This window comes from Canis aureus, chromosome 24 (genome assembly GCF_053574225.1).
Source record: "Canis aureus isolate CA01 chromosome 24, VMU_Caureus_v.1.0, whole genome shotgun sequence".
Taxonomy (NCBI): domain Eukaryota; kingdom Metazoa; phylum Chordata; class Mammalia; order Carnivora; family Canidae; genus Canis; species Canis aureus.
This window is the reverse complement of record NC_135634.1, coordinates 18,489,483-18,507,234: the sequence shown is the minus strand read 5'-3', so window position 1 is coordinate 18,507,234 and position 17,752 is coordinate 18,489,483. Positions and strand designations below refer to the sequence as shown.

At 34.0% G+C, this 17,752-nt stretch overlaps 1 protein-coding gene across 7 annotated transcripts in view; it reads left to right on the top strand.

Annotated features, from left to right (window-relative positions):
- Positions 1-17,752, top strand: part of IFT88 (intraflagellar transport 88) — a 135,806-nt gene that overhangs the window by 2,568 nt on the left and 115,486 nt on the right. For all 7 annotated transcript variants that reach the window (XR_013362958.1, XR_013362959.1, XM_077868443.1 and 4 more), the window contains exons 2-3: positions 2,267-2,362; positions 6,064-6,126. Coding sequence is in view for 5 of the 7 variants with exons in the window: in XM_077868443.1 (XP_077724569.1) it covers positions 2,273-2,362; positions 6,064-6,126 (153 nt within the window). In the remaining 2 variants the exon portion in view is untranslated. The remainder of the gene's footprint in view (positions 1-2,266; positions 2,363-6,063; positions 6,127-17,752) is intronic.

The window sequence follows — 17,752 nt, the reverse complement described above, 5'->3', positions numbered from 1 at the left end:
ATGATTCCATATGAAATGTCCAGAGTTGGCAAATCCATAGAGACAAAGTAGATTAGTGCTATAGGCTGGGAGGAGGGACGAATGAAGAATGACAGCTAACAGGCTCCCGGAGTATAGAGTGATGAAAACGTTCTGGAATTAGATAGTGGTGGTGGTTGCACAACCTTGTGAATATACTAAAAACCACTGAATTATACACCTTAAAAAGGTAAAATTTATTGTATGTAAATTATACAAAAAATTAATAATTTTATATTTCACATTTAAAAATTTTTTTAATGGTTACAAGTAGCTACATATGTTTGGTGTTATACTGAGCATTAAGATTAGGCTGAAATTTTTGATGGAATTTACTGGCACACTTAAAATTGTACAGGCTTTAAAGAGAATAAGTATTTTAAGGTAAAGTAGTTCAATACTACATTTCTTGGTTAGCTAGCCTGCCCCTTCCCCCAAATTGCCTAAAATATTTCTCCATTTGAATGATTCCTTGTCTGAGAATTCTTCCAGAATTCTTGAGTAATTACTACATCTACAGTACTACATCTACAGTATATGTATACAGTAATTATAATTCCTCCACACTTCTATTTTACTTTGCTCTGACATCTGTTTTATTCTGTCTTGCATTTTTTCTTTCAACACTTTATTATGAAAATTTTCAGATGTACAGTAAAGCTTAAAGAATTTTTTTTAAAGATTCATTTATTCATAAGAGACACAGGGAGAGAGAGAAGCAGAGGGAGAAGCAGGCTCCATGCAGGGATTTGATCCCGGGACTCCAGAATCACGCCCTGGGCCGAAGGCAGGCACTTAACCGCTGAGCCACCCAGGGATCCCCAAGCTTAAAGAATTTTACAGTGAACATCATAACTGTTACATAGATTCTACCATTAACATTTTTCTATACTTGCTTTATCACAAACCTATTCATTATTTCCATGTTATTTTTATGCACATCAAACTACATTACAGATATTAAGCTTTCCCTTAAATATTTAAGTATGCATATTAATTGTAGTTTGAATTTTTTTTTTTTTTTTTTTTTTAATTTTTATTTATTTATGATAGTCACAGAGAGAGAAAGAGAGAGAGGCAGAGACACAGGCAGAGGGAGAAGCAGGCTCCATGCACCGGGAGCCCGATGTGGGATTCGATCCCGGGTCTCCAGGATCGCGCCCTGGGCCAAAGGCAGGCGCCAAACCGCTGCGCCACCCAGGGATCCCTGTAGTTTGAATTTTTAAAAAAATTCTTTTTTTTTTCTGTTAAGAAAAAATGTATAATGAAAAGAAAAATTTCAAGTATGCACTTATTGAGTTTTTGCAAGTGTATACCAGTATAACTCAAACCCCTAACAGGATATAGAATACTTATCACCCTAGAAAATTCTATAATCCTGCACTTTTCCATTCAATCTCTAGTCTCCATACCTAAAAAGCAACCACTGTTCTGATTGTTTTCTACAATAGTTTTGCCTGTCCTATAATTTTAAATTAATGAAACCATACATAAGGTACTGTTTTGTGAGACTTCTTTCACTCAACATAATTCTTCCATATTATATGTGTCGTCAGTGCATTATTTTTTATTGCTGAATAATACTTCATTGCATAAATATGCTGCATTTTGGTTATCCTTTCTGTTGATGGGCACCTGGCCTGTTCCTAGTTTTCGACTATTAAGAACAAAGCTCCTATGAACATTTGCATATTAATATTTTTATGGACCTCTGTTTTCATTTCCTTCAGGTAAGTACTTTGGGATGGAATTGTGGGTTCATAAGAAAGAAATGTTAATTTTATGAAACGACCACACTTTTTTTCCAAAATTGTGCCATGTTACACCCCCAAAAACAATGTATGACTGTTTAGATTACTCCATATCTTTGCTGACCTATTATGTTGTTGGTTTTTTAAGTTTAGCCATTGTGGCAGGTACGTAGTGGTTTCTGCATTGCATTATAATTTACATACCTTCTTCTTTCTGCACTTGATACTAAGTTCTTTGAAAATAAGGGCAACCAACTGTACTCCTTTAGTGCCTGTCACTGGCCTTTTAATGTAATAAGTATGGAATAAATGTGAAATGAGAGCAACAAATGCATGTTTTAACACCTAGTTTTGAGAATTTGATGTGAAAAAAATTTCAAGTCATAAAAATATGTAGCAATAAATTTGACCAGAAAGGTTTTAAGTAGTTATATTTTATTTCAATTATGAATTATTTCATATATCAGGAATATATTTACACTGCCAATTTTTCATAGGTACAAATGATGCAAAATGTACACCTGGCTCCAGAGACAGATGAAGATGATCTTTATTCTGGTTATAATGACTACAATCCAACCTATGATACTGAGGTAAAAAAAAAAAAATCTGGTTTTTTATGTTGGTCTTTATGAAAACTTTGGATTTGAGTATTCTGCTTTATTATGCTTTAGATTAAATAAACTGGTTAAAAGCCTAGAAAAGTGCTATTACTGAATTCTGTACTACCTTCTAATAATACTAATTGCAGCAAAAGGGGAAACCATGAAAAAGTTACATAAACAAATTAGGATCAATTATATACTTGTCTTTTCCAGCACTAGCTATCTGAATGTGTAAGTAAAAAGAATTAAATCATTTAAAGTATCTAAAACCAGTTTTCTTAAGTGCTCTGATTTTGAATGTTATATAGTGATTTTTTAATTAAATTATATGAGTCTTTTATAGAAAACTTAAACAGAAATAAGCATCAAGAAAAATTATATCACAGAAACTGTCACTATCCAGAGATAAATGTTAACTAACATATAATGCTTATCTCACCAAACATTTCTCTATACAATTTATTTGTGTCTCTATATATTTTTGGATGAAATGGTATCATTCTATGTGTATTGTTTTGTAACCTGCTTTTTGTCTTATATAAATATTTAAATTCATGTCAGTAATTATTTATCTACTTAGTATTTAATGGGATAGTAAACTAAAAGATGAAATTGTTATTAAGACAAATATTTGAAAAAAAAAAAAGACAAATATTTGAACTTTTAAAAAGAAATTTGAATGTTTTCAAAAACATTTGTTTTTTGTAAATCTGTTTATATCATTGTGAGAGTTAGAGTTTCTACACCGTTAAACAAAACAAAACTTTTTTATAAAGTTATCTTGAATTAGTGCCTGAAAAAAGTTAGGGTGAAGCATATGGTTGTTAATTTTTTTGCTAGTATATTATAATCAAATGCTAGCTTTTATAGGACTTTATATGAAGTTAGGAAATATTATTCTATTCTAGAGTTTTTCATATAGCTTTTAGTCATTTTTCATTTTTTTTCCTCTGGAGAAAAATGGTAGTCTGTGAATGTGAGACCTAGAAACAAAACAAGGAAATATTACAGAAACTGTTTATTCTATGTGAAATAAAAATCTAAGAGATATGATCATTTACAGAAAATTTAAAGAATACAGAAGTTTGAAGAAAAACAATGTAAATCCTATCACCCAAAGATCACCTATATTAAGTATATATCACCTGACATTTTGCTATCTTTTAATATACACAAGTGTTTGTTTCTCTCCTTATATACACTGTGTATACACAGATATTATATAGACTCCTTTTTAAAAACCTATATTGAAACATAGATGTTTTCCTAAGTTTGCATAAATTTTGAAAACCACTGAACTCTTGCCCTTTTTCTGGGTTTTGAAAGTTTTAAGTATAAAAAATGTACATGCTCACTATTGAAAACAAAATAATCCCATCACTCCAAATAATTACTGTTAACATTTGGTTGCTTTCTTTCCTTCATGCATACATATACAGTTTTTTGTTTTTTTTTTTTGCACATTTGGAATTGAACTAGCATTTATTTACTTTTCTATTTGCTTTTTTACATTTAACTACATCATAAGCAATGTCTCATGATACTAAAAATTTAAATACATTTGACCCTTGAACAACATGGTGTTTAGGGATACCAACCCACCTCCTCCTTCCCCCCATGCAGTCAAAATTCCACATATAACTTTTGATTTCCCCAAAACATAACTACTAATAACCCAGTGTTGACCAGAAGCCTTACTGATAACATCATCAAGTAACACATATTTTGTATGTTATATATACATCATATACTGAATTCTTAACAATAATTTCTTTCTCTTAATTTTTTCAGTATTTTTAGGCTTGATGGTTTGTGAGTTTTTTTCAAATTGTCACAAATCTCAAAAAATTTCCCAATATATTTATTGAGGAAAAAAATCCATGTATAAGTAGACCCACGCAGTCCAAACCGAATGTTATTCAAGGTCAACTGTATAATTTTAATTGCTGCATTTTACTGAATATGTATAGTTGATTAGAACTATTTTTAGATCATAAGATATTTATTTCCAATCTTCTGTTGTAAATAACAACTATGAACAATTTTATGCATAAATGACTTTCTGTATTTTGAGCAAACATTTCCTGACTAGAGTCCCAGAAGTGGAATTAATAGATCATGAATATGATCACTTTCAAAGAACCAGAGAAACTTCCTAACTTCTCAGATCATCAATGTAGCTTCACTGTTTAATTCAAAGAGAATATTCAGAATGCCAGACACGGAAAAAAAATAGTAAAGTAAAAGGACACTTGGTTTACCCATGGTTTTCTTATATCTTAATTAATTAGAATAATAACAAACTTAATTTATAAATGAATTAATTGAAATAGTTTCTAAGATGTTCATAGATTATGCAAATTGCTGATAAAATCATAAAGAAAAATTCCAAAAGTTTGTTAGTGTGGTATTTGTAATTAGAGAGTTTGTTGACAATTTTTAGTTTGTCATTTAGTTAGAATTCATTCAGCTGATTAATCAAATTTTATTTATTGTTTAGGAATATTAGAAGCCTCCCTTTTCCTAAGGGATCTGCTAGAGTAGGATAATTAATTATGCTAAAGGTTGCCGTTGGCTTTATACTTCATATGAAAATTGCCTAGTTTCCATAACTAACTGAGAATTGTGTACTCATTAATTTTGTGTAGTTGATATGGAAGGTCATAAGGATTATTTAAGGTAAAAATTAAAGAATGATTGGGCATAATAAAATCACGTTTAAAGTGCATTTTATTAACATCCTGGTTATATAAACATTTTACTTTATTTGCAGAGGTTTTTAAAAGTTAATTGATAGTGACTCTTTTAACTTACTGTTTGTATTTTTTTTTCTTTAACAATCAGAAAGTATGTTTTTGTGGGAACTAGACTGACATAAACTAGAGGCAAGTTTGACAATTGCCCGTGACATGTATGTGAGGGGTTAGAGCCAGAGTTTATATTGGTGAAGGACTAGGAAATAAAGGCTGTTTGGAAGGTTGGGGTTGGCAAGACTGGGTGCTTTTGAGAGAGTGTAAAAATGGCATTTGTGATGGAAACCCAGGAACATTTGTACTTTGCTTTTATGCTACTTTCCTCATCTTTCCTGATAAAGAATATGAATACACACAGGAATCAGCAAAGCATAATAACATCTTACTTCAACTGAGGCTTTGGTTCCAAGTGGGACAGCAGATTGGACCCTGTGGATCATTCTCTTTGCTCAGCTCCATTCTGAATTCCATACTTGACTTCTCCAGCAAAATAAAATGACCTAAGGTTTTTCAAGATGGGGCTATTAACCATGGTCCCAGCATATAGAGGAGGAGAGAGTGGGAGAGGAAGAAATGTGGGTCTCTGCTCTTACTGCTCTAGCTATTTGGAAGAAAGAAACAGAAGAAAGGCCATGTCCTTCTGTACTTGATCTTGTAACCAGGGATAATGGTACTACGCATTTAAACAGTGGTCAATAAAATATCCTTACAGTTGATCAACATTACCAGTACTACTCTTCCTAGACAAGGAAGGAGCCTTGATATTTGGGTAGCATGAAGGGGAGCTTTGAGGACAGCAGTTCTTGAGCCACTACCTGGCTGTCAACACATGGGGTAAGATGAATTATAGAGGATCATGAATACCAAACAGAAGACATTAAACTTTTTTTTAATTCTCACATCATGTTGAATGTTAAATTTGCCTTTTCATTTTAGGAATTAGAGAATGACACAGCTTTTCAGCAAGCAGTGAGAACTAGCCATGGCAGAAGACCTCCAGTAAGTAAATTGTTTTTGCTGTGGTGAAAAAACACAACATAAAATTTGCCATCTTAACCATTTTTATTTATTTAATTTAATTTTTCAATTTCAGTTGTTAATACAGTGTTATATTAGTTTCGGGTACTCTGTATAGTGAATCAACAATTACATATATCACTTGGTGCTCATCACAGCAAGTGCCCTCCTTAATCCCCATCACCTATTTCACCTATCCATTCACCCACCTTCTCTCTGGTAACCATTAGTTTATTCTCTATAGCTAAGAGTCTGTTTCTTGATTTGTCTTTCCTTTGTTTGTTTGCTTGTTTCCCTTTGTATAAATTCCACATATGAGTGAAATCAAATGACATTTGTCTTCATCTTACTTCACTTAGCATTATACTCTCTAGCTTCATCCATTTCCTTGAAAATGGCAAGATTTCATTCCTTTTTATGAATAAATAAATAATTTTGTTATATATATAACAAAAATATATATATACATACCATCAATTATATATATATACACACATATATATATACATACATACACATATACATACATATATACATACCTTTTCTTTGTCCATTCATCAATTGATGGACACCTGGGCTGTTTCTATAATTTGGCTATTGTAAATGATGCTACTGTAAACATAGGGGTGCATGAATCCCTTTGAATTCGTGTTTTTGTATTCTTTGGGTAAATACTAGTGTAATTGCTGGATCATAGGATAGTTCTATTATTCACTTTTTGAGAAACCTTCATATTGTTTTCCACAGTGGTTATATCAGTTTGCATTCCCACTAACAGTGCAAGAATATTCCTTTTCTCTTCACATCCTTGCCCATGCCTGTTGTTTCTTGTGTTGTTGATTTTAGCCACTCTGACAACAGGTATGAGGTGGTAGCGCATTGTAGTTTATATTTGCATTTCTCTGATGATAAGTGATGATGAACATCTTTTCATGTGTCTGGGTGTCTTTTTTGGAGAAATGTCTGTTTATGTCTTCTGCCCATTTTTTAAGTGGATTATTTGTTGGATGTTGAGTTTTATAAGTTCTTCATATATTTTGGATGGTAACCCTTTATTGGATAGGTCATTTGCAAATATCTTCTCCCATTCCATAGGTTGCCTTTTGGGTTTTATTAGATTGGTCCTTTGCTGTGCAGAAGCTTTTTATTTTGATGTAGTCCCAAAGTTTTTTTTTGCTTTAATTTTCATTGCCTCAGGGGACCAATCTAGAAAAAAGCTGCTATGACCAATCCCAGAGAAATTATTGCTTGTGCTTTCTTCAAGGACGTCTTTGGTTTTAGATCTCACATTTAAATTTTTAACCCATTTTGAGAGTTATTTCTGTGTATGGTGAAAGAGAATACTTCAGTTTCATTCTTTTGCATGCGGCTGTCCTGTTTTTCGAGCACCAATTTATTGAAGAGATTGTCTTTTTCCCATTAGGTATTCTTTCCTGCTTTGTTGAAGATTAATTGACCATATAGTTGTGAACTCATTTCTGTATTTTCTGTTCTTCTGTTCCATTGCCTATGTGTCTGTTTTTGTGCCGGTATTGTACCGGTTTTGATCACTACAGCTTTGTAATATAACTTAACATCCGAATTGTGGTGCCTCCCACTTTGCCTTTCTTATTCAAGATTGCTTTAGCTATTGAATGTCTTTTGTGCTTCCATACTAGTTTTGGGTTGTTTGTTCTTGTTCTGTAAAAAATGCTGTTGGTTTGAAAGGGATTGCATTAAATGTGTAGATTGCTTTGGGTAGTATCGACATTTTAATGATATTTGTTGTTACCATCCATGAGCATGAAATATCTTTCCATTTGTATCCTCTTCAGTTTCTTTCATTAGTGTTTTGTAGTTTTCGGAGTACAGGTCTTTCACCTCTTTGGTTAGATTTATTCCTAGGTATCTTACTATTTTTGGTGCAATTGTAAATGGGATTGATTCCTTAATTTCTCTTTGTACTGCTTCATTATAGAAACGCAACAGATTTCTCTGTTGATTTTGTGTCCTCTGACTTTACTGAATTCGTTTATCAGTTTTACCAGTTTTTTTGGTGGAATTTTTTGGGTTTTCTACATAGAATATCATGTCATCAGCAAATAGTGAAAGTTTTACTTCTTCCTTGCCAATTTGGATGCCTTTTATTTCTTTCTGTTGTTTCATTGCTTATGGCTAAGACTTCCACTACAACGTTTAATAAAAGTGAGAGTGGACATCCCTCTCTTATTCCTGACTGTAGAGGAAAAGCTATCAGTTTTTCTCCATTTAGGATGATGTTAGCTGTGGGTTTTTCATATATGCCCTTTATTATGTTGAAGTATGTTGCCTCTAAACCTCCTCTGTTGAGGGTTTTTATCAGGAATGGATGTTGTACTTTGTCAAATGCTTTTTCTGCATCTATCGAAATAGTCACATGGTTTTTAGCCTTCCTCTTATTAACGTAGTATATCACATTGATTGATTTGCAAATATTGAACCACTCTTGCAGCCTAGGAATAAATCCCACTGATCATAGTCAATAGGTTGTTTAAAATGTATTACTGGATTCAGTTGGCTAGTATTTTGTTGAGAACTTTTACATTTATGTTCCTCAGAGATACTGGCCTGTAGTTCTCTTTGTTGGGTGTTGCCTTTATCTGGTTTTGGTATCAGGATAATGCTGACTTATAGAATAAATTTGGAAGTTTTCCTTTTCAATTTTTTAGAATAGTTTGAGCTTTCATATTTGGTAGAATTTGCCTGTAAGCCATCTGGTCCTGGAGTTTTGTTTTTTGGGATATTTTGATTACTGATTCAATTTCTTGGCTCGCTATTGGTCTCTTCAGATTTTCTATTTCTTCCTTTTTAAAGTTGGTAACTTAGGAATTGATCCGTTTCTTCTAGGTTGTCCAGTTTGTTGGTATATAGTTTTTCATTACATTCTCTTATAACTGTATTTCTGTACTGTTGTTATTTCTCCTCTCATTTATGACTTTATTGATTGGGATTCCTTCTCTTTTTTCCTTGATAAGCCTGGCTAGAGGTTTATCAATTTTATTAATTTTTTCAAAGAACCAGCAATGGCTTCATTGCTCTATTGTTTTTTTAGTTTCTGTATAATTTATTTATGCTCTGATCTTTATTCCTTCCTTCTGCTAATTGATTCTTTGTTTACATTCTTTTTCTAGCTCCTTTACTGTAAGATTAGGTTGTTCATTTGAGACTTTTCTTGCCTCTTGAGATAGGTCTGTGTTATTCTATACTTCTGTCTTGGAACCACGATTGCTGTATCCCAGAGGTTTTGGGCTCTTGTGTTTTCACTTTCATTACTTGGCATGTACTTTATTTCTTCTTTATGTCCTTTGACCTATTCACTGTTTAGTAGCATGTTCTTTAACTTCCATGTATTTGTGGTCGTTACAGATTTTTTCTTGTTGACTTCTAGTTTCATAGTGTTGTGGCCTGAAAAGGTGCATGGTATGACATTGGTCTTCTTGAACTGGTTGTGACCTGTTTTGTGGCCTAATATATGATCTATTTTAGAGAATGTTCTATGTGCACTTGAAATAATGTGTATTCCGCTGTTTTAGGTTAGAATGTTCTGAATATATCTGTTAAATTATCTGTTCCCATGTGTCATGCAAAGTTATTGTTTCCTTGTTGATTTTCTGTGTAGATTATCTATCCATCAATGTAAGTAAGGTCTCATACTACTATTGTATTATCCATTAGCTTCATGTTGGGTCCATAAATATTTACACAATTGTTATGTCTTCTTGTTGGTTGGCTTGTCCCCTTTATTACTATGTACTGTCCTCTGTGTCATTACAGTCTTTGTTTTAAAGTCTAGTTTGTCTGATATAAGTACCACTACTCTGGCTTTCTTTTAACATCCGTTTGCATAGTAGATGTTTCTCCATTCCCTCACTTTCAGTCTGCAGGTGGCTTTAAGTCTAAAATGAGTCTCTTGTAGGCAGCATATAGATGGGTCTTGTTTTTTTTTATCCATTCTGTCACCCTATATCTTTTGATAGGAGTGTTAGTCCATTTACATTAAAAGTAATGATTGATAGATGTGTATTTTTTGCCACTTTATTGCTTGTTTTGTGGTTGTTTCTGAAGATTTTCTCTGATCCTTTATCAGTCTCTGTTTCATGGCTTGCTGTTTTCTTTAGTGATACATTTGGATTTCTTTCTCTTTTCTTTGTATATAATTCATTAGTAGTTTTTGATTTGTGGTTACCATTTGGTTTGTATATAGCAGCTTCTGCATGTAGTAGTCTATCTTAATGGTCGTTTAAGTTTGAACCCATTCTTTACTCCTGTCCTCCACACGTTTTAGGTATATGGTGTCATATTTTATATCCTTTTATTTTGTGAGTTCCTTGGCTGATTTTTTTTATAGAAATATTCATTTTTACTGCCTGTTTCCTACTTTCTTACTGTCGCTTTTGGTCTTTCCTTGCCACTCAGAGAATCTTTTTTTTTTTTTTTTTCCACTCAGAGAATCTGCTTTAACATTTCTTCCCAGGCTGGTTTAGTGGTCATGAACTCATTCAGTTTTTGTTTGTCTGGGAAACTCTTAATCTCCCCTCCTATGCTGAATGATAGCCTTGTTAGATAGAGTAATCTTGTCGGAAGATTTTTCCCATTTAGCACATGCCCCTCCCTTCTGGCTTGGAAAGTGTCTGCTGAAAAATCTCTGGCTAGCTTAATGGATTTTCCCTCATAAGTTACTGCCTTCTTTTGTCTTGCTGCTTTTAATATTTTTTCTTTATCACTATATTTTGCCATTTTAATTATAACATGTCTTGGTGTTGGTCTACTTTTGTCAATTTTGATGAGGGTTCTCTTTGCCTCCTGGATCTGGATGTCTCTTTTCTTCCCCAGATTAGGGAAGCTTTCAGCTATTATTTCTTCAAATAAGTTTTCTGCCCCCTTTTTTCTCTTTTCTTCTGGGTCTCCTATAATATGGATGTTACTACATTTGGTGGAGTCATTGAGTCCCTAAGTCTATTCTCACTTTGCAGAATTCTTTTTTCTCTCTTTTGTTCAGCCTGATTACTCTCCACTGCTCTGTCTTCTAGGTCATTAATTCATTCCTCTGCTTCTTCCAGCCTTTTGTTCCTTCCACCAAGCATGTTTCTCATTTCATTTATTGTACTTTTATCTCTGCTATGTTATTCTTTATCTTGTGTTAGGGTGTCATTCATGTATTCTACTCTTCTCAAGTCCACTGAGTCTCTTTATGATCATTTCTTTAAATTCTCTATCCAGCATGTTACTTATATCTGTTTTGCTTAGATCTCCTGCTGTGGCCTTCTCCTGTTCTTTCATCTGGAACACATTCCTCTGTCTTCTCATTTTGTCTAAGTCTTTGTGCTTGTTTCTGTGTGTTAGGAAAGTCTTCTTCTTCTATCATGTCTTCTGTTCTTGAGGGTAATGGTGTGTAGTGCCCTGCCATGTAGCTTCCCCTGCTCCCCAGAGCCTGGAGCTTCCAGGAGTGTCTCCAGCGTGTGCTGTGTGTACTTGCTGTTGTATCCTGGCCACTTTATCCCTCAAGCCCGTTGTCTGCAGAAGCTCTCTTTGCCTGCTGTGGGCAGTGTCTGGTCCCTGGCCCGAATGTGGCAAATTTTAATGAGGTGTGCTCTGACCTATTTGTGAAATGAGACTTGTTGCCACTGCCACCAAAACCAAGGCCTCACAAAATTCTTGGGTCAGGAGGTGTGGTGTTGGTAGCGGTATGGGCTGGTTTTCTCAAGGGAGGGGTCTGTAGTGCTGGGACTTACACAATCCTGACTGCAAAGTGCATTTTCACTGATATGTGAGGATAGGGGTGGAAGTAAGCAAGTTAATTAATAAAGATCTCCGCTGTGTTGGTTCCTACAGGTAGTTTTATGCTTATGTTGAAGCGCAATAGAGGAAAATGACAACAGTCAATTTATTTGTTTCCGAAGTGGTCTATGAACACTGTCTCCCTGGGATGGGCTCTGACTTGAGTGAATAACCTGCCCACTATGTGCCCCAGGCACTCTTTGGATCGCTGTTTCTATGCCTTGTGTCTGCAGATTGTTTACTGCCTTCTATGCAAGAGCAGCACAATGCCATCCAGGGTGTATCCTAGCCAAGCCTGCTAACATTTAAAACTCTAGGCTTTAAGACCCACTACTTGCTAGAATCCATGAAATTTGACTCTTCTCACTTTCCAAGCCAATTTCTATGGGAATTGGTTTTCCCCCATGCACTCTCTTGTGTTTAGTCTGTCTCTCACCCTTCACCATCACCATAGCTCCCTTTCCACTGCAGCAGCCATGTTTCTCTCCTAAACCCCATCCTACCTTCTTCAATGTGTCCTCTTCTCTACCTTTAGTTATAGTTTGTTCTGCCAGTCTTCAGATTGATTTCTGGAGTATTTAGAATGATTTGATAGTTATCTAGTTCTGTTTGTGGGCTGAGGTGAGCCTAGAGTCCTTTTTATCTACTACCATCTTCTCCAGTCCCTCCTCATTATAACCAGTTTTAAATGCATGGTTCAGTACATTAAGTATATTCTCATTCTTGTGAAACAGGTCTCCAGAACTTTTTTGCCCTCCCAAACTGAAACTCTACCCATTTAAAGAACTGTGCATCATCCCTCCAGCTCCTGGCAACCATCTTTCTACCTTCTGCCTCTATGAATTTGAATTTGACTACTTTAGGTACCTCGTATATGTGCAATTATGCAGTCTTTGTCTTTTTGTGATTGGCTTTTAGTTCACTTAGCATAATGTCTTCAAGTTCATCTATATTGTAGGATGTAACAAGATTTTCTTCCTTTTTAAGATTAATAATCCATTGTATTTATATATATCACATTGCCTTCTATGGATATGTTGTCTACCATGGATACTTGGGGTATCCTACCTTTCACTATTATGACTACTACTGCTATGAGCGTAGGTTTGCAAATGTCTCTTCCCAACTCTGGTTTTAGTTCTTTGGATGTATACCCAGAAGTAAGATTGCTACATCCCATGGTAATTCTATTTTGAATTTTTTGAGGAACCTACTGTTTTTCCATAGCAGTTGCACCATTTTACAATCCCACTAACAATAATAGGGTTCTATTTTTTCTACAACCTCACTGATATTTACCTTCTATTTTTTTGATAGTAACAATTTTAATGAGCATACAGTGATTCTTAATTGTGATTTTGATTGGCATTTCTCCAATGATGAGTAATCCTGAATTTCTTTTTGTGGCCTTGTTGGCCATTTGTATGTCTATTCAAGTTCTTTGCCAATGTTTTAACTAGGTTATCTGATTTTTTTTGTTGTTGAGCTATAGGTGTTTATATATTCTGGATATTAACCGTTTATCAGATATATGATTTGCATATTTTTCCCATTTCATAGGTTGCCTTTTCATTTTGTTTGTGTCCTTTGATGTACAAAAGTTTTTACTTGATATAGTGTCATTTTTCTGTTTTCACTTTGTTACCTATCAAATCCAAGAAATCACTGCTGCATTCAATATCATGAAATTTTTCCACTGTGTTTTCCTCTAGGAGTTTTAGTTTTAAGTTTTATGCTTAGGCCTTTAATGCACTTTGAGTTAAATTTTTGTGTGTCAGTATAAGAGTAGGCTCTAATTTCATTCTTTTCAAGTAGATATATAGCTTTCCCAGCACTGTTTGTTGGAAAAACTAACCTTTCCTCATTATGTAGTCTTCACACCTTTGTTGAAGATCATTTGACTATAAATAGGAAGGTTTTTCCATTGGTTTGTTTGTATTTATGCCATTACCACACTGTTTACATATAGTAGCTTTAATGAAATGAATTTTAGGATGAATTTTCTACTACTTCAAAAAAGGACATTGGGATTTTGGTAGAGATTGCACTGAATCTCTAGATTGTTTTGAGTAGTATCAACATCTTAATATTAAGTTTTGTAGTCCTTCAATGTAGGATGACTTTATTTTTGTGTTTAATTTCTTTCCACAGTGTTTTGTAGCTTTCAGTGTATCCAGTGAATTTTAAAGTATTTTAGATCAAAAAGCTTCTTGATACTCTTGAGAATGTATTAATTATATAAAGCATTGGAATGTATTTACCTTAAAGGCTCATTGTTTAAAAAATATTTGCCTTTCTAGTTTTTAAAATTACATGGATATTGATCCTCCAAAACATCAGGACATAATTTACAAATTACTCCTCCTTTGGATTAATCCCCTCTGTTAATTAATCTGTTAATTATGCATTCTACCAATGCATGAATTGTTAGAGTGATGTTTTTCAGTAGTAATATTAACATTTTTGTGTCATGCAAAGCATAGGCATTTGCTTTCTGCAGTGCATGAAATTTGTCAAGCTTTTTTTATAGTTGAAAATAAACAAGGTTGGCACTAAGTAAAATAGCAAAGAAAAGAAAGTTCTATCTGTAATGTTCTATGTCAAATATTCCCTTTTTTGAACTGCTTTTCCGAACTTCTTCACTATTATCTAGCAGTGGTTCTCAGTCCTCCTCCACAACTGTCCCAAGGTACATTTGGCCTGGAGATATTTTTGATTGTCACAACTTGGGTGACTGCCACTGGTATCTAAGGGATAGCCAGCAGAGATGCTGCCAAACATCAGACAATGCAGAGCATACACACATACACACACACACACCTCTGTAAGAAATGTATGGCTTTGCTCTTGGCTGCTGGGAGTGATCTCTAAGCCTTTGGAATATCCTGCCTGATATGTGTATCTTTGTTTGCCAGGGGCTTACAAAGTTAAGAAACTGATATATAGCAACTCTTTTGCTTTAGAAAAAGTGTCCTTTTGCTTTCATCTTCTCTCACTTTGTTACTTTCTCTTTCCTCTCTGCCATATGTATTATTTACCAAAAATAAGTGATTAGTATTAAACCACTTACAATGGAAAGGATCTTGTGAGTAGCTTTCCCATCACATTTATGTAAATGAATTTAGTTTGGTTCCCTACATAAATTTAACCACCTATACATTTAGAGGACACAGTCCTCCACAAAACTATTCTCACTTCTTTTTTTTTTTTTTTAATTTTTAATTTTTTTAATTTTTTTATTTTTTTTCTATTCTCACTTCTGACATCAATTTTACATTTAGAGGATTCCCAAAATCACCTTCAGGTTCAGTAATTCTTTGAAAGGGCTCACAGAACTCACTGAAGGCTGTTGTATTCATGGCTTATTACAGAAGAGGGATATGGTTAAAATCTGCAAAGGGAAGAGACACATAGAACAGAGTCTGAGGGGGGCGTCTAAATGTGGAACATCTGGTCATCCTTTTCCTGTGGAATCCTGCATGAAATTAACTTTTCCTGGCCACTGTGTGTGATGACATTACTTACATAGTATTATCTACTAGGGAAGACCACTTACAACTTTCGTATCCAGAGTTTTTACTGGGGCTCTATCATATACTGTCTGTATGGCTGACATTTAGTCTCCAGCCCCTCCTGGGGGTTTAGACTAATACTTCTGGAAGTTAAACTGATATTATGTGTCCTAAAGCTCCCTTCATAAAACACATTGTTCAATTCTCTGGTGGCTGAAGCCCCTGGCACACAAAGCTATGCGTATCAGGCAGGATATTCCAAGGGCCTAGAGATCACTCCCAGTAGCCAAGAGCAAAGCCACACCTTTCTTTGGATAATATTAATTCTTGACTTTACCTTTCACAATGTGTATTTTAATTTTAAGGTTACCTTCATCATGGAAGAAAAATCAGAGGTTGGGCCACCTGGGTGGCTTTTGTGGTTGGGCGTCTGCCTTTGGCTCAGGTCGTGATTTCAGGATCCTGGGATCGAGTCCCCCATTGGGCTCCCTGCAGGGAGCCTCCTCCCTCTGCCTATGTCTCTTCCTCTCTGTCTCTCATGAATAAATAAATAAAATCTTTTTTAAAGAATAGATTGAGTTCTTTCACTAAGCTAATACTAGATTTTAAGCTTTTTTGAAGAGGCATGCTGTCTTGTTCAGTATTATTTTCTTTGCCTACTGTAGATGCTTCATAAATCTTTATTCTGTGACTTAGTAAATAAACAAACATTGTCTTCTATTAAGTGATTTCAAGTATCAGACATCAGGTAATCATTTTATTATGCTGGCCCTTCTTTAGAGATCCTCATTTTATAGATGAAAAAACTATAGCCTAGAGAGGCCAGAGGTCTCACAGTTATCCATAACTGGAGCAGAGCTTAAGTCTCTTGACCCCCTATTGAATGATATTTTCATCACATCCTACTTACTCTGTTAAACAGGGAGAAATCATATAATTTCTATGTGAAAGATATTAAGCTTACTTAAGGGATAAAATTCTACTAGTTCCAAAGGACTTTATAATCTTAGGAAGGAAATAAAATGGATACATGTATTCAAAGCAAAATAAATATTTTTTTTAAAAGTACAAATTCCTGTGGGACCACAAAAAGAAGTTATTTGTCACTAGTTGGGATAATCAGACAAGCTGCTTATAAGATAAATTTACAGTTGCATATTAAAGGGGATGTATAATTAAGAGAGACCTTTAGATATGGGAGGAAAGGCATTGCAGATGAAGGTATAAGGTGAATAAGGAAAGAGACAGTTTAAAATCCACTCTATCTGAAGGGATCAATCCCATACTAAAAATGAAAAAACTAAAACACTGATTTAGTTGTAAGTAGTTAAAAGAATAATGGTCCTTTTCCTTCAGTTTGTTCTTATGGAAAAAATTGCTGAGACTCATATCCTTCCTTTTCAGCTTTTTCAAAGATATGTCAGATCAAGTTTGTTAGCGGTTTTGTTCAAGAGTTCTATATTTTTTACTGATTTTTTTGGGTTGAGGGGCCTACTAGTTCTGTTAGAAAGATGTCAAAATTTACACTATGTGGATTTACTTCTTTCTCAGGGTTTTGCTTTATATATTTGGAGCAAAAAATACTTCAAATTATTGTATTTTTGATGTAAATTGAGCCTTTTATTATTTTTGAAATCATTTATCTCTAGTCCTGCTGTATGTCTATTTTGTCAGATATAAATATATTGATAGGGCTACAGAAGCTCTCTTTTGTCTAGCATTTGCATGATATGTCTTTCCCATCTGCTTACTTCCAATTTTTACATATCCATATTTTTAAGATGTATTTTTCATTAGCAGAATGTAATTCAGTTCTCTTTTCTAAATGTGGTTTGATAATCTTACTCTTTTAGTGAAGCATTTAATCCATTTACGTTTAATGAAATTGCTGATTTAATTTTAATTCATTCTCTTACTGTTTGCGTTTTGGTTTTTCCTGGCTCTTTTATGTATCATTTTCTCTCATTTCTTGCCTTCTTTTGTTCCTTTTTTTGTTATTCCATTTTTCCCCAATGTTATCTTTTGATACATTCTTTGTACATTCTTAAAATTACATTCTTAAAATTATAATACATTCTTAAAATTATAATACTCCTCTTTAAGTTATTAAAGTCTAGTAAAACTTAGTACTATATAACTTCCTGGGCAATGCCAGAATTTTACATTTTCAGCTATCTTTCTCTTCTATAATTTCTATTTATTCCTTTTTATATTTTCCAGTTCTCCACTGAAATTGTCAATCTTGTCTTTTAATTCATTGATTGTATTAAGCAGTTAAAGTTAAAGTCTGTGTTAAAGTC